This window comes from Podarcis vaucheri (assembly GCF_965113315.1).
Source record: "Podarcis vaucheri genome assembly, chromosome: 3".
Lineage (NCBI taxonomy): Eukaryota > Metazoa > Chordata > Lepidosauria > Squamata > Lacertidae > Podarcis > Podarcis vaucheri.
Genome location: NC_138761.1, coordinates 12,643,615 through 12,666,696, shown reverse-complemented (window position 1 = coordinate 12,666,696; position 23,082 = coordinate 12,643,615). Strand labels below are relative to the sequence as shown.

Sequence of the window (23,082 nt, the reverse complement as noted above, 5' to 3'; positions counted from 1 at the left end):
TCGATTTACACATAACGGGGAGCACGAAGCCCCACTTCGAACGCGACGCGCATGCGCCTTCGCGTCACCGCGGCCGGAGAAAGCGAACGAGCGCGAGAGCGCGTGACTGGCACGCTCCTTAGGAGGGCGGGGGTAGCGTCGCCGCAGCCGCGCGCACGCGTGCGTGCGTAACAATACGTGCGCTCGCGCTTCCTTTCCCTCCTCTTCCCCGCTGACGGCGGTTGCCATAGTGACGGGAACCGAACTCCCCCCCCCCCCGCCTAACCGCCGCCTTGCGTGAGGCCCTTACGGTTCTTTCTTTCTTTCTCCCGCCCGCCCGCCTTTTCCCCTTCGCCTTCTTTTTCCCGCCCGCCCCTCGAAGGCCGCGCGCGCGCGCGGGCGCGCACCCGTGTTTCGTGAGGGAGCCTGTGAGGGAGAGAGGGGAGGGGAGATGAGATGGCGGCCGAGGGGGAGGCGGAGGCGGAGGTGGAGTGGGTGGTAGACAGCATCGCCGGCTTCCTCCGCAGCCCCGCCTGGTCCATCCCCATCGTGGAGTTCGTGGAGCACAAGTGCGAGGGTGAGAAGCGACCGGGGGGCGGGCGGCTCTGAGGGCGGGCGGCTCGAGAACCACCTCCCATTAGGAAAGGCGGGATATAAGGAAAGAAGAAATAGCGTATCCTTCCCTCACAACCTTTCTCCCCCACTCCCCTGAGGGGAATCCCCCTGCAGTCTTCGCCCTCCCCGGTTTTAAAAATCTGTTTTTGTGTCCCCCCCCCTTCCCCTCGGAAATGTATGTAAAGAGGCCCAGTGGCACTTGGGGACCAAGGGAGGCTGCGGGAATGATCGTCCTTATTATTATTTAATTGGGGCTGATTCAGTTCTCAAGGGCGCTTAGAAACGAAATCCTTTCAAAGCGCGTAAAAGTGAAATCCTCTCCGGATAGTGCAAGTGCCAAACCCTCTTAGGGATGCTGACCAGAAGGGATGTTTTTTTAAAAAAATCAAAAATCTGGACATTGTAGATTTTTTTCTTCTGGCCTGATGCAGGTAACAGTCTTTCGCTTCGTAGTTGTGTGATTCGTGCTCATACTTCATTGGGATGCCCATTGGCTATATGCAAAATAAAAAAATTCCTTCCAGTAGCACCTTAAAGACCAACTAGGTGCTACTGGAAGGATTTTTTTTATTTTGACTATGGCAGACCAACACGGCTACCTATCTGTAATTGGCTATATGCTGAGACGTAAAAATACAATTCCCATCGTCGTAGCACGCTTGCGGTTGTGCCCCCTCCAAAAGCATAATTAAGTGCATGTGTCAAACCCGTTGGAACAAAAAACTCCAAGTAATGTTTCTGTTGGGGTGTAAAAAAAAGGGGGGGAAGCGCCTTTATTTTGGACTGGATTGTGCACATATTGGTTATTTTGTAGATTTCTGGTGTTTCCAAGGAGGTCCTAAAATCCCTTAAGTAGAGAATCACACAGAATTCAGTGAAGTTGCTATGAAGGTGGTTATATGACATCAGAATTACAGAGCTGTCAAATCTCCCAGAACCTTTTCATTTTGAGCTTCTCTGTCCATGTACCTTACAGTTTTTAATAGCTTTTGCACTGAGTCACTATTGCATTTTGCTGAGGCAGATACTTTTTATGACTCTTAATTCTTTTGGTAGGAGATAGCTTACTGTTGTTGACTCTATTCTGGTTGGAACATTCCTAGAAAAGCTGGAGGCAGATACTAGCTAGACTAGAGGATGTGAATTTTGTGAAGTGGGCAAGAAAGGGAATGTTTGGAATCCAGGATTTTATTATTTTTATTTATAAATATGGAGGAAGAAGTGTTTATGCAGCCCTTTAAAAGTTTCCTGAGGTATTTTGTTTGAAGAGCAAATTTAAACACACTTGGACAAATCCAGTTTAAGACATCTGCGTATGTAAACAGGTTGTCCATGTGTTTATTGCTTTGCTGGATCAAGGAGTATGGGTATTAACTGAACACGAGTTTGGAATGTGCATGTATGTTTGCCATTTCTTGCATTTTCATTCATGTTCTGAAGCTGTTCATGACATTTTTAAGCATAGAATCATAGAGTTGGAATAGACCACAAGGGCCATTGAGTCCAACCCCCTGCCAAGCAGGAAACACCATCAGAGCACTCCTGACATATGGTTGTCAAGCCTCTGCTTAAAGACCTCCAAAGTAGGAGACTCCACCACACTCCTTGGCAGCAAATTCCACTGTTGAACACAGGATTGGGGTGATTTATTTTGTAAAATAAAGGTTTTTAAGATTGTTCATCCTTGTTAAAATGTGAGTTGCTGGCTCTTAATTTCAGAAAGGTTTCCCCATTAAAAAAATTCTGCAGCTACATTGATAAAGCTTGAGCCTGTATTGGGGTCACTCACCTACATACAATGAGATGCAATTTGATAGATAATTTAGTTATTTTAAAATATTTAAATTGCTTCCCAATAAATGTTTCTGAAGTTGTGTATGCCAGAAAGCTTAATATATTAGCACTAAATATATACATAGCAATTTAAAAGCAGATCTTAAACACATCAAAATATACAAATAGTGTATACAGTGTAAAATAGCTACATCAAACTTCAGAGAAGTAAGTTTTCAGCCTTGTCTAAGTTCAATAGGGATCAGCTGGTTCCAAATATATAGCATGCAGTTAGTGGACACCCTTCCGAAATCTAGTTAGTCATCTTATTTTTGTTGGATTCTTAGGGGGGAAAGGGGAGCTCTATAACCTCACAACTGTTTAGCAGATGGCTCACTGAAGATCAATGGGGAACAGAAGGAAGCATTTACTTCTTTGGGTTGTTTTTTTTGTTAGCTGGAAACATTTTGAACTGCCTCAAAATACTTCTCAGTTATTCCATTTGAAGTACAGCCGTACCTTGGATCCCAAACGCCCTGGAACTCGGATGTTCTGGCTCCCGGTTTGCGAATGTTCTTTTGGAACCCAAATGTCCAGTAAGGCTTCCATGGCTTCTGATTGGCTGCAGGAATTTCCTGCAGCCAATCAGATGCCATGATTTTGTTTTGGAACGTTTTGGAACGGACTTCTGGAACAGATTCCGTTCGACTTCCAAGGTACGACTGTATGTCTTTCCTGCAGGCAAGATGAAACTGAATCTTTGTTAGGCCTCCGTTAACAACCACTTTGTTTTTGGAATGATTTGCTTATTCTCAGTGTCATAGAAGTTAGCTGAATTTTCATCAGAGCTCTTCTGCATTTTTTGTAGATTATTATATTGTTACTGTATTACTCTATTGTCCATACAGACAGCTATCTTATATCAAGTGCTGTTAAACTGAAGTATATTGTTGCCTAGGGCCGCTGCTTGAAACAGTGTTCTAGTTTCTTTGTGTACATTTTGAGTGAAACTTAAATTGTGCATCAAGATCCTACCTGGATTGCTGAAAAGAAGGGTAGACTTATGGATTTCATTGCTGAGGATGCTTGGAATAGATATAATTTGCTGGAAGTATAGGGGTTAGGAGTAGGGGTGTCCAGATTCAGCTGAATCCCAAGGCAAAGTTGTTACTGTGGAGGGATTTTTGGCTTGTCAGAAGCAAAGTAGGATGTGTACAAGGTAGCATCATTTGAAGTGGGGTGCCCTGAAACATTGTGTGATGCATAAGCAATCCAGACCTTCAAAAAATGTTGTAGACAAGCATTTGCTAAAAGCGACAGTAATGTCTCTAGGCTTGCCGTAATGCCAGGGTGGGTTGGAAGAGGGAGATCAAACATCAGAGTGGGAAGAGGGAAAGCTCTGCTTTGACTGACAGGTCAAGCTTGTAAGGAATAATTGTACTTGGAAATCAAATCTCTTCTAGTTCTTCCCACCTGAAAATCAATTTTAAAGAAACCTAGCGCAAAGGCCATTGGACCTGTCTGTCCACAATTTGGTCTGTTTCTTACTCTCAGTTTGCAGAACATCTGGACACAAAACACCAGGGGAGATTACACATTTCCTCTTGTTACTTACACTCAACCTGTGCTGGTTGTCCTTGCAGGGAAACCACTGCAGCTATTCATGTGAAATCTGATTTGTGCCCTCAGAATTGAGCAACCTTGCCCAGTTCCACAGCAATAGAAAGAAGTTACAGATATCAAACTTTCAAAGGTGTCCAGCACAAAACCATTTGGTTTTGGCAGGCTTTCCTCACTGTGGAGGGGGTGTGAATGCCTGCAAGCTCCATCCAGGTCTGTTAAAGGGGTGGGGGGGGGGAGTTATAGCCATAAAAACAATTCCCAATAGCAAATGGAAAGGTGGGGGAGGTGGAAGGCTTAGGTGGACCCTGAGTTGAATTGGCAGCCCATGAAGCACCTTGGACTGAGTTGGAATGTGTTTAGAAATGCTGAACTTGGGCCCAAAGGGAATCTTGTGGTTAATACATACCACTAGTAGGTATAAGTAAGAATAAGGCAAAAAAAAGTAGCTTGAGGGGCTGAGTGGGCAGAGGTGTTATATGCCAGTAGAAGAGAAGAATGCAGAGGGGTGGGTGTATCATGGAGGATGTAATAAATCTGGAAGTGAGACACAATTACCTGCTGGATTGGCCATCTAATGTTATGGATGGTCTTACCTTTTTATTTAGATAAATTTCACTATATAGTGGTACCTCGGGTTAAGTACTTAATTTGTTCCGGGCTGCCAGAGCATGATTTCTGTTCTCATCCTGAAGCAAAGTTCTTAACCTGAAGCACTATTTCTGGGTTAGCGGAGTCTGTAACCTGAGGTACCACTGTACTAGGAATGTCATTTGAAAAGGTTTCTAGTTGCAGATTATTTTGGAAACTTTTTTTGAGAATTCACATTTTTAAAAAAGTAAAACTTGTCTCCTTAGTTTTTGATGAAGAAGAAGAAAGCAAGCTGTCTTACACTGAGATTCATCAGGAATATAAAGCTCTGGTGAGTAGTGGTTGTTTAATTTTCATTTTTTAAGAAAAATGTGCTATTGAAACAGGAATGGTTTCTGCACCACTTCTGTCAACTTATATATTCCTATGAGTATTACTTTTTTTGAAAATTAGCTGACTAATGGTTTAATGTAAAAGAGCTATTGTTCTGCCAACTTTGAGTCTTTGCATTGTGCTTAGTTATCATTGTCCTAGTTTGTTGCAGATGCTCTAGATTGAAGAAACTGTATCCTTTTATTTTGTGCTGAGCCTTTAAAGCCAGAACTTGATATTGCTGTGGTTGTATGACTGCAATCAAAAGCAACTGCCTGCATCGTTTTTCCTGCTTTCATCCCATTCAGTCAATCATTTCTATAGCCATTCTTTTCTTTCTAAAGAATAAATATATGGCTCATTGCTCTTGTGATTGAGTCTGAAAATAAGATGTTAGGCGTGAGCTCCTGTTGTACTTTGTCTTGAATTATAGCATAACCTGGCACATCCAAGTCCTGCTGTTTCAGATCACTTAGAATTATTTATATTTGTTGTGTTCCCATCACAGCAAGAATATTAGCAGCAGTTGTACTTGCATATGTACCTAAACTGGGAAAAATTAGTGGAGGGTTGGAGAGGAGTGACGGGGGGAGCAACAAGAAAAAGACAGCACAAGAGAACATTCTGCCAGGCTCACTAGTGGGTGGCAAATGGCTGAGAGCAACTAATGTCTGTAACTGAAGAAATGGAATGTGGGAAAACTAGTAAGCGAATTACGCAGACATAAACCATGATATGAACAGCCTGTTTGTGATATTAAGTCCTCATCTGTGTCTTAGTAATGCACAGTGATAACTATCCACCTGAGCAATTTTTTGGCCTAGTCCCCCTTCTCTCCACTTACATCCCAATGCATTACTGTCTATGATTGCTTATACAGCACCACCACCCCTTAACTGTCTGGGTATTCTCCAAAGGCCTCCATTATTTCTGCATTATTGATCCCTAGGCCTTGAACTGCCCCCTCTGCATTTCCATATCTCTTCATTCAGATTCCTCCTCAAAACCCACCTTTTCATTAAATCTTTGGGCACAACCCCCATAGTTCCTATTCTGTATTGTAGCTAAGCCTAAGCAAGTGCAACTGAAATCATCACATATTATTTCCCTAATTCCTTCCACTTTCCTTTCTCTCCTCTTCCACTGTTGTTTTCCCTTTTTTGATTGCAAATCTCAAATTCCAGGGATGTACTCCTGCATTTTGTATAACATCATGCACATATATGCTGCTATATAAATTAAGAGAAATAGGGAAACCTGGCAGCAGCAAACAAAGTAAACTAACTTATGTACAATGACTTGCATTATTTATTATAAATAAACAAATAAATATGTATATCCCAGTTTAAAGGAATGGGGTAAGGTTCAAGGCTATAGAGAATTGTGGAATAATCTTTTCCGCCATCCATTTTTTGCAGGTTGAAAAGCTGTTAGACAGTTACCTTAAAGAAGTTGGAATCAATGAAGACAAATTCCAGGAAGCTTGTATGTCTCCTCTTGCCAAGACTCGTACCTCACAGGTAAATTTTCTTTTAGCAAAGTTAAAAAACAATCCTGGAGATAGGTGATTGTGTTCCCTTTGTATATATTTTCATTTGTATTAAAAAGCAACAACCCTCCTGTGTCAAACACACACAGTGATGTTTCAGTTTAACAGAATGCATGCTTTGTATATATAAAACCTCACAAATTAAAAGTCAATGGGCTAAAAAGAATGAGCATTGAAGGTAACGGAGCTCATGTTTAACAATATGTTTAAGACTGCAGCCCTTGTCACTCAACTTTCACCCAGAAGCTGAGAAAAAAGTGAACTAGTGGAATACTAATGATGAAAGTGTCTTAGCAAGTTGCCTGTGGTTTGGTTCCATGGCAGTGGTGAAAAAGCACATAGGATCAGGTGCAAGGGGTGCTGGCGTGTTATTGCCAGTTTCTGGTTTTGTAGCTGCACTACCTGCTTACTCAGGATGCGCACTCAGTGTTGCACATTATATTGATATGAACATGCAGCACAATTAAACAATATACTAATTAAAAATACATCTTACTATCTAGGACAGTTGCAAAAACTAAGTGTTTCTGCAGGCACATATGAGCACATGCAGTAAGTATTGATGCAGTAAGAGCAAGCTATGGCTGTGCCTCAGGCTGCCAGTTGGAGGGAGGCTGAATAGAGAGGCCTGGAGAGCCAGAGATTCCCTAGTTCTGATATAAATGTTCATTATTGTAACCCCCTGGAAACAGGTATTTGCATACCTTCCCATGAGAGAGACTAGATGATTTCCCGTATTCCAATATTATATACACAGTGGACACTCAGGTTGCGAATGTGATTTGTGCGGGATGCACATTCGCAACCCGCAGCGTTTGCAACCCGCGTCTACGATTCAGTGCTTCTGTGCATGCACAAAGTGCGATTTAGCGCTTCTGCGTATGCGCAACTGCCCATTCCGGTACTTCCAGGTTTTGGCAGTCCACAACCCGACAAAATGCAGTTTGAAGCGGACGCAACATGAAGTATGCTTGTAGTCTTGATTTGTAGGAATACTTGGGTAAAGGACAATGCAGTCCTGTCTTAATATCTTATCAGAAGTAACTTTCACTGATTCTGTGGGGTTTACTCCTATGTAAGGTGGTATAGGAGGAAAGCTATAAAGCTGTGTAGGTGGTGGTACAATAACTTTTTCAGTACTTTCCTCCCTAAATTTAAACTAGTGCAGTAATGTGGGACTTGAGCCTTTTTTAAAAAAATGATCAGACTGCAAATTTGTTTGCACTGTAAGATTTAAACAAATGAGCGGGATATAAATATTAAATTATTATAAAACATCTTTTCTCACACAGGCCATCTTGCAGCCAGTATTGGCAGCTGAAGATTTCAGGTTGTTTAAAGAGATGATGGTCCAGAAAAATATTGAAATGCAACTGCAAGCCATAAGAATAATTCAGGAAAGAAATGGTGAGTAGCGGCCAATGAGAAACTTGTCTTCCCATTTCATCTCTTCATTTGCTGAGACCAGGGGTGGCTTCAGGTTTTTCTGAGGCAGAGGGCTTCAGCGGGCTAAGTAAGGCATGGGTAAGTGGTCAAAAGGGGCATGAGACACAACAGCAAGGGAGTTGAAAGAATGGCATTAAAGGGGCAAAATACTGAAGGCTAAGAGGGCAAAAAGAAAAAATATTTTGAAAAGGCAATGAGGAGCAGAGAAGGGAAAGTGTGAAGGCAGGAAGATAATCAGAGGAAGAAGATAGGCTAGAAGGATCTGTCATTTACTGCCCAGTGAAGGGACTAAGGTGAGCTCTTTCTGGGTTTTTCTTGTTCTCCTCCTTCCTGTTGCTGCAGTCAATGCTCAAATGAGCAGCCCAAAATGAGAGGGGAGCTGAATTACATACTCTGCTTTTTCCAAGTTATTTGTACCTTGGTTATCCCACAGGACAGCTGGGGATAGTTGAAAAGCATCTACTGTGCATAATTTCCTTTCTCCTCCATTCTTGAAGGAGCTGGGCTTTCAGTCATTTGGAAAAGAGGGGCAGGGAAGGACTTAAATGATGGATAGTTCTCTTACTTGACTGAGTTTGTATGAAGCAATATCTATTAATTGAAATGCCGTTTTTCTGTTATCTGTTTCATATTTCTTTTAAGCCAACCGTAAAATTGTCTGTTAGGTTTGTTATGTGGGATTCAAACAGAGTTCAAGATGTTGCTACAGATGCTTGAGTTTCCAATCTCTCTCTTTCTTTAACAATCTTCCAAGTTTTCTGTAACAAATGTCTTTTTTATTTTACACATATGGAGATAATTCCTGTGGAAATCACCTAAAAATAATCACTTCTAAAAGTTCAAGTTTCTGTGCACATTTTGACAATCGGATAACAGCTTGTAATTCATTTGTGGAAAACTGGATGTCATCCTCCTTTACTCCTCTTTCTTTGTTTCTTTTTTAAATAGGTGTGCTACCTGATTGTTTGACAGATGGGTCTGATGCATATACTGAAATTGAAGAAGAGGAAATGAAAATATTAAGGGAGGTTCTCAGGTAAAAAGAGCCTTTTTGTTTTAAATAAAAAATTCCTTCCAGTAGCACCTTAAAGACCAACTAAGTTAGTTCTTGGTATGAGCTTTCGTGTGCATGCACACTTCTTCAGATACACTTTTTGATTTGTTTCTCTAACAAATTGTGCCCCCCAAGTACCTGTTCTGAGAGTTGGGAGAAGCTCCTGAATTTCATGGGCTGGGACATAAATGGTTGAGGGGAAAAGGAGGGATCCCCAAAATTGGGCACATTTTGACTGTCAGGAGAGGCTGCTCGTTGTTCTTGCATTGTGAGTGAGCAGATAAATAACTGAACTGTTGAACTGCATGTTCCCTCCTATTCTGTTTTGCAGAAAGTCAAAGGAAGAATATGATCTGGAGCAAGAAAGGAAAAGAACCAATGAGGTATGCTGAGGTTCAATTGAATTAATCTACTCTGTGAATGTAGTGATGTTATTATTTAATTATAGCTCTATAAATCCAGCCTTCCATCAAATACACGTGCTTCCCATCAGGCTTTGGTGGCTTAATAAAATTACCAGCATATCCCTGCTACATATGCTTTCTTTGCAACTCTCATTTCTTTTCCCTTTTTTCTTTTGTGAACTTGATGACATGGATATGATGAGTGTCCCTTTATCACGCTACTGAGCAAATCGTTCAGGAAGCTGACTGATGATGGTGTGAGAAAATATTCTGAAGTAAAGACTATTTTTAATGAATCACAAAGTAGGTGATAGATGGTGCTGCAGTGGAAAAAAATATAGCTAATCATCTACAGGCCCTGATGACGAAGGTAGACAACATTTGGGGGAGGGGGGAGATTCCATATGGAAGACACGCAGCATTCTGAGATCAATTTGTCAGGATGTCTATTAAGAGCCATGAGAACAGCCTTGTCCTATTGGTTAGGAAAGTTAGTGTCTCATTCAAGGGTGTTTATCTGGAGTGGAATTAACGCCTGTCTTGTATGTGCCTCACTTTGAATGCGCTTTAGAGGTTGCAACAGCAACTAATAGTGTTGCTGTTTTCTCCATTCATATTTTTTAGCGTGTTCCTGGTGCTTATATGCCAGCAATACCTATGCATGAATATGAGCGCCCCCTCCCAGAAATCAGTTCTTAAGCACAGAGGAAGTGGTAGTTATTTTGGCATAACAGTAGCAATACTGCCTTATGTGGTGGCTTCTAGAGGGCCCCTCACTCTCTGAGAGGTCTTTTGAATATGTGTGACGGGGGAGACTGAAGCGGGGAGCTTATAATAATAATAATTTAATAATAATTTATTCTTTATACCCCCCCCCCATCTGGCTGGGTTTCCCCAGCCTCTCTGAGCGGCGTCCAACAAAAAACTAAAATACAATAACCTGTTAAACATTAAAAGCTTCCCTAAGCAGGGCTGCCTTCAGATGTCTTCTAATAGTTTGGTAGTTATATTTCTCTTTGACATCTGGTGGGAGGGCGTTCCACAGGGTGGGTGACACTACCAAGAAGGCCCTCTGCCTGGTTCCCTGTAACTTGGCTTCTCGCAGTGAGGGAACTGCCAGAAGGCCCTCAATGCTGGACCTCAGTGTCCGGGCAGAATGATGGAGGAGGAGATGCTCCTTCAGGTATACTGGACCGAGGCCGTTTAGGGCTTTAAAGGTCAGCACCAACACTTTGAATTGTGCTCGGAAACGGACTAGGAGCCTGTGTAGGTTTTTCAAGACCGGTGTTATATGGTCTTGGCGGCCGCTCCCAGTCACCGGTCTAGCTGCCGCATTCTGGATTAGTTGTAGTTTTTGGGTCACCTTCAAAGGTAGCTCCACATAGAGTGCATTGCAGTAGTCCAAGCGAGAGATAACCAGAGCATGCACCACTCTGGTGAGACAGTCTGCGGGCAAGTAGGGTCTCAGCCTGCATACCAGGTGGAGCTGATAAACAGGTGCCCTGGACACAGAATTGACCTGTGCCTCCATGGACAGCTGTGAGTCCAGAATGACTCCCAGGCTGCGCACCTGGTCCTTCAGGGGCACAGTTACACCATTCAGGACCAGGGAGTCCTCCACAACCCCCCCTCCTGTCCCGCAAAAACAGTACTTCTGTCTTGTCAAGATTCAACCTCAATCTGTTAGCCGCCATCCATTTCCCATACATGAGTGGAGAAGATCATAAGGATGATTTTAAAGTTGGGTTAAAGTATAGCAATAGCAGAACACACACAACTTCTCATGTTTTAATTGAGATCAAGCACACTTACCTAATTAATTTGTGAGAGCATAATTTTGTTAAATAAATAGCATTTGTCAAAAGCCATGTTTTATTAGCTCTAAGACTGTGAAAAGCTGTATGTGGTTTTTACTGTACTTGTTTTTAGTGTCTTGAGTGCATTAGTTGATACTGTTCTATTATCTCCCCCCCCCCTTTAAATATATAGTCACATGAGAAACAGAAATCATCTGATGGTGCACACAAATCTCCAGGACATCTGAGTGAAAGTGCAGGAACTAAAGAGCCTGCTGACCATACTACAAAACATTCATCAGGTATGATTATCTGCAAGTATCTAAAATACAGAGATGAAAAAATATACAGCATAACTTGTTATGAACCACTCAGGACTTTGGATTGGGTGGTCATAAAATATTATAAATAAATGGGAATTGACATTTAAATAGGAATGCTGGGAGGGAAGAATTTTGATGCTTCAGTTGAACTTTGTGTTGTATGTTTGAAAAATGAAAAGCAGAGGCTCTTTGGAAACCTGCTATAGCAATTGTTCAGACTCTAGGCATGAGCAAAACCCAGCTGTCAGTTCATCCCAAGAGCAATAACACTTGACATGCTCCAGAGGAAATTGGGATGGGGAGAAGAAACAGTTATTCTTACTGTAAATGGTATTGCTTCATGGATGTCAAGAGTCTTCAAGCAGGCCACGCAGCTCTCCCTGCAGCTCAGACAGGAAATGTCTAGGTCTCAACAGAAGACCTTGCTCCTGCTTTCCTGTTAAGGCTCGGTCCCACTTCACGTAACAAACCAGAGAACAGATCTCAAACATTCAGAACTGAAGGAGATGAAAAACACAGTGAACACTGAATAAAACCTGGTATTTTGTTTTTGATGGGTAAAGCACTTCACAGTGTTTATTTTGTGTGTTCTTTCTGCTCAGAAGACCTAGTGAAGTTAATGGAAATGGTTAAGTTAGAGTAGTCTCATTTAATGTAGTGGACTTAGTTGGAATACAATCCATAAAATATTAGTATTTGGGAAGCCTTTAGGAAATGAAGAATTGTTTTTAAAATTCTTGCTCTTTGGTTAAAATCCATCAAGCTACAAAGATCCCTTACCTTTGATTTGTATCAGTATGATGAACGTATGATGGATTATTTCCTTTCAATGTAAATTTAGGTCGAGAAGCAAAACACAAACACTTACCTACCCGGGAACTGCCCTCTGCCAAACTGAAGGAAGAGAGTCGGAAGAAAACCATAGGGAATGGCTCTGAATGTGTAGCAAAGCAAGTGGGGACTGAAGGACGTGTAAGCTGAATGCTCACTTCATTTAAGATAACTAATATTATTTAGTAGCTAGTATGTCATTTTGGATTACTTTTTGTATGGTATAGTTGTGTATAAATATTTAGAAAGTGTGATCCAGGGTTCCCCAGCTTGGTGCCTAGTGTTCAGGCATGATGGGAGTTGTAGTTCAAATCATCTGGGGGCGCACCCTGTTGAGAAATTCTGGCTTGAACCATTGGAATATCATTTACTGAACATCACAAGAACTAGGTTCCATATATAAAATGAAAACAAGAAAAATATCTATCTTCAGAGTTACAATCTTAGGAAGATAGAAGGTAAGGAGAGTGGAATTGTTGTGCAAAATCAGTTAGAATGTCAGAATGAAGAGTTTTGTCAGGAGTTTAAATGTGCTAATGGGAGAACCCAGATGCCAGGAAGTCAGTAGAGTATGAGAAGGAAAAGGAACTCTGCGTAGAAAGCAAAAATGAATAGCACAATCACAAGGAATGAGTAGGATGGGTAACTAGACTTTTATGGAGGAGGAGGAGGATTTTAGTTTTTTAGATATAGATATTTGACTTTCAACACACTTCAGCGGTATTCAGACATTCTAAGGAAATTTGATTTATTATGAAACACAACTCCATACACAACAAAGTATGTGTCAGCATAAATGTTAATGAGACACTGTCTGCCCCAACACTTTTAAAAGGGCACATGCTACAAACTGACCTTAAATTTTGTAGGAAAAAAATATGTAGTTGTAAGTAGATTTAGAATAAATGTACTCAGAGATTGAATTTAAATTCCATTGTTCATTCTCTTTTTAAGAGAGTAAGAAGCGTGTTGATGATGTGGTCTGTTGTTGGTCACGTGGCAGGATAGGGCAGACCTAATTAAACAGTTCAGCTGAGTTGAATTAAGAAGCCATCTGTTGTTCATATGTCAGTTTTATATCTTTTAAAAGAGAATGTAACTTCTGGAAATCTGAGTCCAGCAATCATGCATTCCTGTGTTTATGGCATCTTTGCAGAAGGTCTTGAAAATGTAATATATCCTGCAGTCTTCCTGCTCCTTTCACACATAGTATCTTCAGTAGTATATTCTGACTAAAGATAGGTCTGCCAGTGTATCTGTATGCAGACGATTAGGGACTATTTGGTATATACATTTTCCCTCTTGTATTAATTTGAAAGAAGCTCATTATGAAATCCCTTCCAGGTGAGCCTTTATATGCCTTGGAGAATTTAGAAAAGAAAGTACTACTTTTTCTTTTTAGGTGTACATTAAACATGTAAAGTGTAAGTGTGTCAAGCATGCTTACTCATCAGATACACTTATCAGGCAGCAAGGACCAACTGTGACTCCCAATTGACTGTACACCTGGTAGCAAGCCTTAGTCTGCTCTGCATAATGTACAAAACCGGTGAACGTGTGCACTGCAAAAAATATTGTGGCTTGCATGTCACTAGTGATGCTACCATAGTTCTTAACAATGTTCCACATTAGAAAACGAATGATACCTGCTCCCTCAATTCTTCTCTAAGGTAAAGGGACCCCTGACCATTAGGTCCAGTTGTGGACGACTCTGGGGTTAGAATCATAGAATCATAGAATCATAGAGTTGGAAGAGACCACAAGGGCCATCGAGTCCAACCCCCTGCCAAGCAGGAAACACCATCAGAGCACTCCTGACATATGGTTGTCAAGCCTCTGCTTAAAGACCTCCAAAGTAGGAGACTCCACCACACTCCTTGGCAGCAAATTCCACTGTCGAACAGCTCTTACTGTCAGGAAGTTCTTCCTAATGTTTAGGTGGAATCTTCTTTCTTGTAGTTTGGATCCATTGCTCCGTGTCCGCTTCTCCGGAGCAGCAGAAAAAAACCTTTCTCCCTCCTCTATGTGACATCCTTTTATATATTTGAACATGGCTATCATATCACCCCTTAACCTCCTCTTCTCCAGGCTAAACATGCCCAGCTCCCTTAGCCGTTCCTCATAAGGCATCGTTTCCAGGCCTTTGACCATTTTGGTTGCCCTCCTCTGGACACGTTCCAGTTTGTCAGTGTACTTCTTGAATTGTGGTGCCCAGAACTGGACACAGTACTCCAGGTGTGGTCTGACCAGAGCAGAATACAGTGGCACTATTACTTCCCTTGATCTAGATGCTATACTCCTATTGATGCAGCCCAGAATTGCATTGGCTTTTTTAGCTGCCGCGTCACACTGTTGGCTCATGTCAAGTTTGTGGTCAACCAAGACTCCTAGATCCTTTTCACATGTACTGCTCTCAAGCCAGGTGTCCCCCATCTTGTATTTGTGCCTCTCATTTTTTTTGCCCAAGTGCAATACTTTACATTTCTCCCTGTTAAAATTCATCTTGTTTATTTTTGCCCAGTTCTCTAATCTGTCAAGGTCGTTTTGAAGTGTGATCCTGTCCTCTGGGGTGTTAGCCACCCCTCCCAGTTTGGTGTCATCTGCAAATTTGATCAGGATGCCCTTGAATCCATCATCCAAGTCGTTGATAAAGATGTTGAATAAGACCGGGCCCAAGACAGAACCCTGTGGCACCCCACTAGTCACTCTTTTCCATGATGATGAGGAACCATTGATGAGCACCCTTTGGGTTCGGTCAGCCAGCCAGTTACAAATCCACTGAGTGGTAGCATAGTCAAGACCGCATTTTACCAGCTTCTTTACAAGAATATCATGGGGCACCTTGTCAAATGCCTTGCTGAAATCAAGGTAGGCTACATCCACTGCGTTGGATGTAGGGTTGCGGCGCTCATTTCGCTTTACTGGCCGAGAGTAGCGCACAGAAACGCCGTTTACCTTCCCACCGGTGCGGTACCTATTTATCTACTTGCACTTCGTGCTTTTGAACTGCTAGGTTGGCAGGAGCAGGGACCGAGCAACCGGAGCTCACCCTGTCGCAGGGATTTGAACCGCTGAGCTTCTGATCGGCAAGCCCTAGGCTCTGTGGTTTCACCCACAGCGCCACCTGCGTCAGTTCTTCTTTAGCTTAGACTAAATCAATCCAGAGTGCTTGATGTTCTCTTTCTGCCTGTGGCTTGCTCCAGACCTCCCTTTCTACTTGCTTAAAGGCTACTGAAACACAGCAGCAATTAAAGTGCAAGGCCCCTGGTGGAATCCTTTTTTTGGAGCGGGGTAGCATCAAATTACTACTTGTAACAAACACCATATTTTTCGCTCCATAAGACACACCTAATTTTTGGAGGAGGAAAACAAGAAAAAAAATACTCTGTTCTGGCTTCAGTGAAAGCAACACAAAGCCTCTTCAGGGCAGCAGGAGGAACACTCCCCCTGCCCTGAAGAGGCTTCGCGTGGCTATCCCAAAAGCCAGAACAGCAAGAGGGATTGCTGCGCAGCAATCCCTCTTTCTGTTCTGGCTTCTGGGATAGCTGCGCAGCCTGCATTCGCTCCTTAAGTGAATTTCCCTTACTTTTTAGGAGGGAAAAAGTGTGTCTTATAGAGTGAAAAATACGGTACATTGTATTTTTTTTAAAAAAATAATTTTTATTAACAGGCCAATCACATCACATTATCCATATCACATTGATTCCAAATTATACAGCCAAATTTTAAATTTTGTTGGGGGTACCCATACATCAAGCTCAGCTCGAGTCCAAAACAGCATCACGTTTCTTACTGCATTAATTAAACAGTTCTGTCCAGTTTGATCCGGATAGAGCTTTATTACTTCCTTTCTCTTGTTGTTGTTATCATAAATTCCTTTCTTTGCGATCTCTGATGATTTTCACAAGCAGGTTGAAAGCTGGCATTCTATGTGGGTTTTATACTCTTCCAAAAATCATATCGATCCGGGACAGCCTCCGTACAACGCTTCCATAAACAAAATTAATCTCCGATCTGTCCTTTATTTTTCTCAGGCTTACCGAATGAATCAAATGAGTCTGGGGGTTCTGTCAGGTCAAACTACCATTCCAGCATTCCTTCTCATCAAACAATCCTGATTCTCCTCCCCCAGTCTTTCTTCCTCCGGCAGACCTGTCCTGGCGAGACGCCATTTTTTAACTGCGTCATTAAAAAATTCCTCTTTTCTCACCGTTCTCCAGTCTTCTTTCCTCCCACATAGTTCTTAAAATCCTGCCTGTGGTTCATAGAAACGCGACAATCTTATTTCTTTCTGGGGTGAAGGGTTATTAATGTCACATCATGCAGAAAAAAAGTTTTTTCCTCCACCCCCCCCCTTCGTTCCAAACATACAGTCTCCTTATGGTAGTTCATCAGAAGATTTACTTATCTGTCCGTCACTCCTGGTCGCAGAGGTCCATAAATCAGCAGCCGTATCGGTCGAGCTTTACTTGATGTATGTGCTTTCAGCTTCCTTTCCAATCGTATGTTTCCAATTATAATTCCAAGCTGCAGCAACCAGCACGCGCTGATTGGAATCGGCTTCAGGAAGAGCTGACTTCACCGAGGGCCTTTTGCCAAGTGTTCGGCACCCCCATCACTCGTTTCAGGGGGTGCATTGTGAACACCGCTGGCAGGACAGCACTCCCCCACATCCTGGGGGAGCAAAAGGAAGGCTGCATACTTCCCATAGCAGCCCCTTAGTACCTCGTATGGGTCAGAGAGATGTTATTGGCGGCCATCTTTCAACGCGCCACCTGGTGGCCCCCCGGTTGATATGATACGGTACATTGTAAACAAGCATGCTTGTCCTTAATCTCTTTTGTTTTTCTATTATGTTGGGACTATATATAGTTTTATTCACAAATATCTAATTGGATAAAAAATACATTACAGAAACTATGCAATAAATCTGCCTTTTATATTCTACTTACCAGAAACTATCAGAACTTGGAGCACAAGAGCTCAGGGAGCGTGAAGACTATCTAAAGCAGAAACGAGATGCATTGATGGCTTTGAAGAAGGAGTCCAAAACTAATATGCCGCCGCCACCACCACAAAGTACAGAGCAGAAAGAAGAGCTGTTACCTTCTAAGGAGGTAAGAGAGGAGAGAATGTTCTAACCAGCCAGTCTGCATTGGAGAAATGCAGGGCTATGTGCAGTTCCAAACTGATGCTTTGAATAGCACTGTTTAGTAGTGGAGTGGGCAGAGGGCAGGGCTGCATCCTAGCACAACTGCTCAGTATTCAGAGTAGGTCTGTGCTTAGTTCCTCATCTCGTTAAGGATATGCAACCAAAAGCCTGTTTCCACAATTCCTAACAGAGTTGAAATGGGAGCTAAGAAAGCAACGACAGTAAACAGACATGCTAAACATCCTTACAGTAATACTTGAATAGTAGAGAGTTGATGCACGAAAAGGAAAAAAGAGCTGGGCCACTTGCATCTATTTAATATGCCACTAAACCTAGAGTGTACACTCTAGGGTCAGTGTGCTGATTCACACTTGCATGTGTGACTAGCCCAACACATGCACACATGTAATAGCATGAACTTTTAATTTGCCTATAAAAGTGTCATAAACTATGCTACACTCCTCTATGCAGTTACTTTAGAGTAAGCCCTATCGAACTTAGTGAGACTTACTTTAGAGTAGACATGCTCAGGACTGCATTGTAAACTAGGAGAAGTGAGATAACGTTCATGTGTTCAGACTGCTTCACATTCTTGCAGCAATCCTGATGACAACTATTAGCTAGGGCAGGACTATCCCACATATGGCATGTGTCCCTGTTGGTTCTGCTGGACCTCTCAGCGGCTTTCGATACCGTTGACCATGGCATCCGTTTGGGCTGCCTTGCTGGAATGGGACTTGAGGCACTGTTTTACATGGACTCTTTCTCCCTTTTGGAGAGCTGAATCCAGAATGTGGTTGAAGAGGACTCCTGTTTGATGCCTTGGGGGTCCCTCAGGTTTCTCTTCTGTCCCACGTGCTGTTTGACATTTACTTGAAAACGTTGGGAGAGGCTGTTGGGCGTTCTGGGGTTATGTGTCAACAGTATGCTGATGACACCCAGGCATTTCTTTCCACCAACGTCCAAGGATCTACGCCCATGTCTGTCCTCAGTAATAGACTGGATGAAGGTAAACACATTGAGACTTAATCTAGGCAAGAGAGACGTGCTCTTGGTCAGTCAGAAGGCAGAACAGGGAATAGCTATTCAGAAGGTACAGGGTCACAGTTTGGGTGTGCTCCTAGACTCAGCCCCCAGCATGGATGTCCAGGTCTCTGCGTTGGTCAGGAGTGCATTTGCACAGTTAAAGCAAGTACACTTGCTTCACCTGTTCCTTACCAGGTCTCTCTTAAATGTAACACTGAAAAGAGCTCCGTAACACGTTTGCCTTACAAACTGCTGAACCTACAATGTGTTATACAAAATTATTCTTCCATACTTGAAGGGCTAAAATCTTATGCACTTTAACGGAGACAAAGTTACATTAAATTGGAAGTATGTCTGTATAGAAATGCATAGTACTGTGTAACTTAGCAAAGGATATTGCAGTTTAAAATTTCCCATTTTTTTTCCTTAGGGAATGACAGAAGAAGAGGAGCAAAGGTTGTTAAAGAAAAGAATCCTTGCAGCAAAACTTAAAGAAGAAGTTATTAATAAGCGATAGTTCAGAGAAGCTGCTTCTAGGAGTTGGGGACAAGAATGACTGTTTAGTATATTTAACCATGAACTGAATTCTTTGCTCACAAACATTGTATGCATTAATTTGATTTTCTATATTAAACATTAACTTTTTTCTTGTTTTTTTTAAAAATAGACTTAAATTAGATAAAAGTAATGATTTATTTTACTTTTTTTTTAAAGGTAGGCTTGGTCATTCCAAAGTATTAAGCATCCAGCAGTTTAGATTCTTACGATTCCAATACGCATTGCTGAATGTGAACACTGTAATTCCTTTGCTTGGTTTAATATTTGTCGGTTCTTTTGTCAAAAGTACATTGGTAGACTGACATTAAAAGGTTTAAACTTGTTTTGATTTTATATACAGATGAATGTAGAAGTGTCAAGTTTAAAATCAACTGTATAGAGCTCCAAGTGTTCCTTCCTTCTCACAAGATTGCCTTGTGAGACGGATGTTTGGCAACCTTGCAAATTACAGGGCAGAAGTAGCACACTGTAAATTTGCCTACGTATAACTATGCTGTGTAATGTTTGAAGCAGGCTGAAGAAACAGAATAAGCTAATATATTTTCATATATTTTAAGTGAACCCATTCATTATTATTTGTGCTTTATTCAGAACAATCCCTCTCCCAGCGCTTCCGACACCAGAAGGCTACCGTCTACAAATTTCCAACACAGTAAGAAACACAGCTCATCCACATTTCATGTAACTTTTTATTAAAATAGTATTTAACTGAGACATGTTGGCAGATGTAATCTTTTTCTTGGAAAAAAATCAGTTGAAGGGCCCCAGGCATTTGAAATGTGGGCTGTCCTGTTGCAAAAAGCGACCCACCATAACAAGCGGGAAGGGAGGTGGAAGGGGGGAAGAAAGCACCTGAGGCAGATTGTGTAACTCGAAAGGGAGGAGCTTCATCTTGCACAGTATTTGTCAGCCAATATTCGAACGCTCCTAACTTTCCATGTCATTAAACTATTTAAAAAAACACTGATTGTTGCTATAGAAGTGACTTGTGGGGCAGGGCCTGCATGTGTTCTTAAAGCTCTCAACAGTCTTTGAAAATGGATGGAAGATGAGAGACCAAATGCGTTGGGTCTTTTTTCATTTGCTTAATAAAAGCTTGGAGACAGGCCAGATTTCCCCCCCTCATATAGAGCTTAAGAAGAAAATTGTTAGCGGGTTTGGGGGCAGGGGGAGAAGAAGAGAGAGACTTGCCAGGAATACAAAGTGAGCATATGAAGCCTACATAGTAACACTGCTGAACCAGCCCAAATGTTTTGCCACCCACTTCCCTTCAAACAAAGGAGTCTTCAGATGAAGTGAGAAGGAAGCCCCTATTTTTAGTTGCCTGGAGCCCCCAGATGGCAGAGATTTGTCCTTCAGGCCATATTAACTGACAGTCATTGCAACACACCAAATCAAATCTGGGAACATTTCTCCCCGCTAGATTTGGTTTGGTGGCATATAATGATTAATTTGTACAAATAACTATCTCATTAAAATCCTCTAAAATGGCCACATTTCAAAATCTGAATTAACTTACCATTTACAACAAACCAAACAAAACCAATAATTATGGAATTACAGGGTCACATTTTAATTCCTGAATTTTACAGTTCAGCATTAATATCACCACATGTATACAAATGGTGTAAAACAAGTACAGTGGTTTTCTTTTTCAATACAAAATAAACTTCTGTTTCATGGAAAAACTATACTTCATATCTACACAGTCAGCCCATCTTTTGCAAACAATAGCTAAAATTAAAATTAACTACAAAATCTCCAAAACAGGGAAACTGTGTCAGTAACTGTTCCAGGAGAAATGGACCCTAACACATTGCAAGAGTGATCTATATGGTGAATTGCTGCTGGTTTCATAAGTTCATTATCACTCTTAATGCAATTTGTAGTTTGGGGAATTCTTTCTTCTGCATGATCTCAGATCATATATGGCCAAACTAACATTAAAATATTTACAGTTCACTTGCTCTCAAAATAAAAAAGGTCTCAAAATGGTTGCCTCAATCAATTTACCTAATATTTTTTTTTTTTGAAATTTGCTTAAATACATGGAATGTGTTAAGAAGCAGCCTTTGTACTATCCCCCCACTCCCAGGTTCAAGGTGCTGCGCGTTGACTCTACCTTCCAATCATTCTTGGTTAAAAATGACTATGCCCCCAAACCTTCCGGCATTTCACAGTACTCTCTCTCTTTTACTCTTGCAAATGTGAAATGCAGATTTCTCAAGGGGAAAAAATGCTGAAGCTAGCAGGGAGCGACTCCATTGACCTGGCTTCCCGTAAGATGCTACTGGTAGTTGCAACTCAGATGCTGCTTCCAAGCACTAGGGCTTATTGATGTTTTCTATATATTTTACTGTAAGCTGATGAGCCTTGGGTACCAGCTTTCCTGAACAGCTTCTTGTAGTCATCTTCAATTTTGAACCAAGCTTCTTTTTTCCTCCTAAAAACTAGAGGTGGGGGAGGGGGAAGAAATCAATTTGCCACTCAACATGCACTACATAGCAGGGTGGTGATACCCTCTGTGTTTTGGCTGACTGTGCAAGTAGTGGTCCCCAACTTTTGAATTCTTTTTTTTTATGGAAAGAGAATCATTTAAAAGAGGCAACTGCTTAAAAAAACCCACAATGGACAGCACCATTACAAAGTCATGTTACTAGGTTTGCAACTGAAGCCTTACAATTTTCTTCTAGCTTGGGGAAACCCTGCAATATCAAAAAAGTTACTTGTCCCATCCCCTCACAGAGCCCGAGATGTTCTTTTTGCTGGCAACCTGTCATCCAGGCGCTGATTAGTAACCCACCATTTCAGTTTAATTTTTAACAGCCCGAATGGCAGACTCACTGACTAGAAAGAGATTAGGTTCTTTGGAAGCCTGGTGTTCTCAGAACTAAACCCTTCTAGTCGAGTTTCTTTTGCTACTCCTTGCATTCTCGTGTATTTTCCAGGGAGAAAGCTTTCTGTCAGACTATTTAGTTCAGTCACAGCATTTGAGCACCCTCAATAAGAGTTTGTTTCAATATTCTTAAGAGCCAAGACGAGGTCTTTTCCTTGGGGATGTTTCCTCCTCTTCATCTTCTTCCTCATCATCTGGATAATCCACAAGGCCGACTAAACTTCCCTGTTGAAGGCAAAGAAAAGGCTCAGATTGAAAAGAATTCTTGAGAACAATCTTGTTGCAAAATGACGCCCCCACTAGCTGCCAGCATATGCAGGGAAAACTAAGAGCATCACTTGGGGTTGCCTGATGTAGCCACTGCCTCCGACAAGAGCCAAGATTACATTTCATATGAAGACATGTATACCCCATGTATATATCTGCCATAATTTCAGAGAGTGAGGATAACTAATTACTCTGCATGCAGATAGGGGGAAAGTCCTTAAAGACAACAATGGTATGTTTCTATCTTATGGATTATGCTGCAGCAAGATGAGACCTTATCAATGGCTATTAACTATGATAGTTAAATGGCATCTCCATGCTGAGGTGATGACTCTCTCACAACCAGATGGTTTGGGCAAACAAGGAAGGACTACTGCTGCATTTGGCTTTTGGGCAGCATCTGACTGACAACTGTGGTAAACAAGAGGCTAAGCTAAATGGACCTTTGGCTCTTTTCATGTGTTATGGAGCCTGACCACAGATGCAGCCCCCAATTGTCATGAGTAATAATCAGAAGCCATTATTAAACAGCAAAAAGATAAACTGATGCCTTTTGCAATTCAGATCTGTGCCTGAAGCAGGAAGAGTTCAAATAAGCATTAAGCCCTGCAAACAAAAGCCATTGGGCTGGCTGCTCAAATGTCCCACGTAACCTGGAAAACAGCATTATGAGACGCAGTCCCTGGTCAAGACATTCAAACTAGTGGAAATGATCCATTTAAGTGCATACCAAGAGCCCTGTGGATCAGGTCAGTGGCCCATCTAGTCCCACATCCCATTTCCCACAGCATCTCACTTCTGCAAGCACACCCTCCCCTCCTGTGGTTTCC

General features: G+C 41.9%; 2 protein-coding genes across 4 annotated transcripts in view; one reads left to right on the top strand and one right to left on the bottom strand.

Moving 5' to 3' along the window:
* Positions 1-230: 230 nt before the first annotated feature.
* On the top strand, positions 231-19,803 carry CFAP36 (cilia and flagella associated protein 36). Of its 2 annotated transcripts, XR_014218176.1 has the most exons (11): positions 231-556; positions 4,845-4,909; positions 6,369-6,470; positions 7,792-7,906; positions 8,894-8,981; positions 9,331-9,382; positions 11,393-11,501; positions 12,364-12,494; positions 17,309-17,470; positions 18,962-19,135; positions 19,681-19,803. XR_014218176.1 is itself a non-coding variant. In XM_082217857.1 (10 exons), exons 1-10 carry the CDS (start codon positions 436-438, stop codon positions 19,046-19,048), a joined length of 1,032 nt encoding a protein of 343 aa, XP_082073983.1. In that variant the 5' UTR covers positions 231-435; the 3' UTR covers positions 19,049-19,803. The 2 variants fall into 2 exon arrangements, 1 of the variants encoding a protein (XP_082073983.1); XM_082217857.1 differs by having other exon boundaries at positions 18,962-19,803.
* An 835-nt stretch (positions 19,804-20,638) lies between these two features.
* PPP4R3B (protein phosphatase 4 regulatory subunit 3B) overlaps positions 20,639-23,082 on the bottom strand; it is a 30,643-nt gene continuing 28,199 nt past the window's right edge. For both annotated transcript variants that reach the window (XM_082217478.1, XM_082217479.1), the window contains exon 16: positions 20,639-22,210. In XM_082217478.1, the coding sequence (XP_082073604.1) occupies positions 22,115-22,210 (96 nt within the window). In that variant the 3' untranslated portion in view covers positions 20,639-22,114. The remainder of the gene's footprint in view (positions 22,211-23,082) is intronic.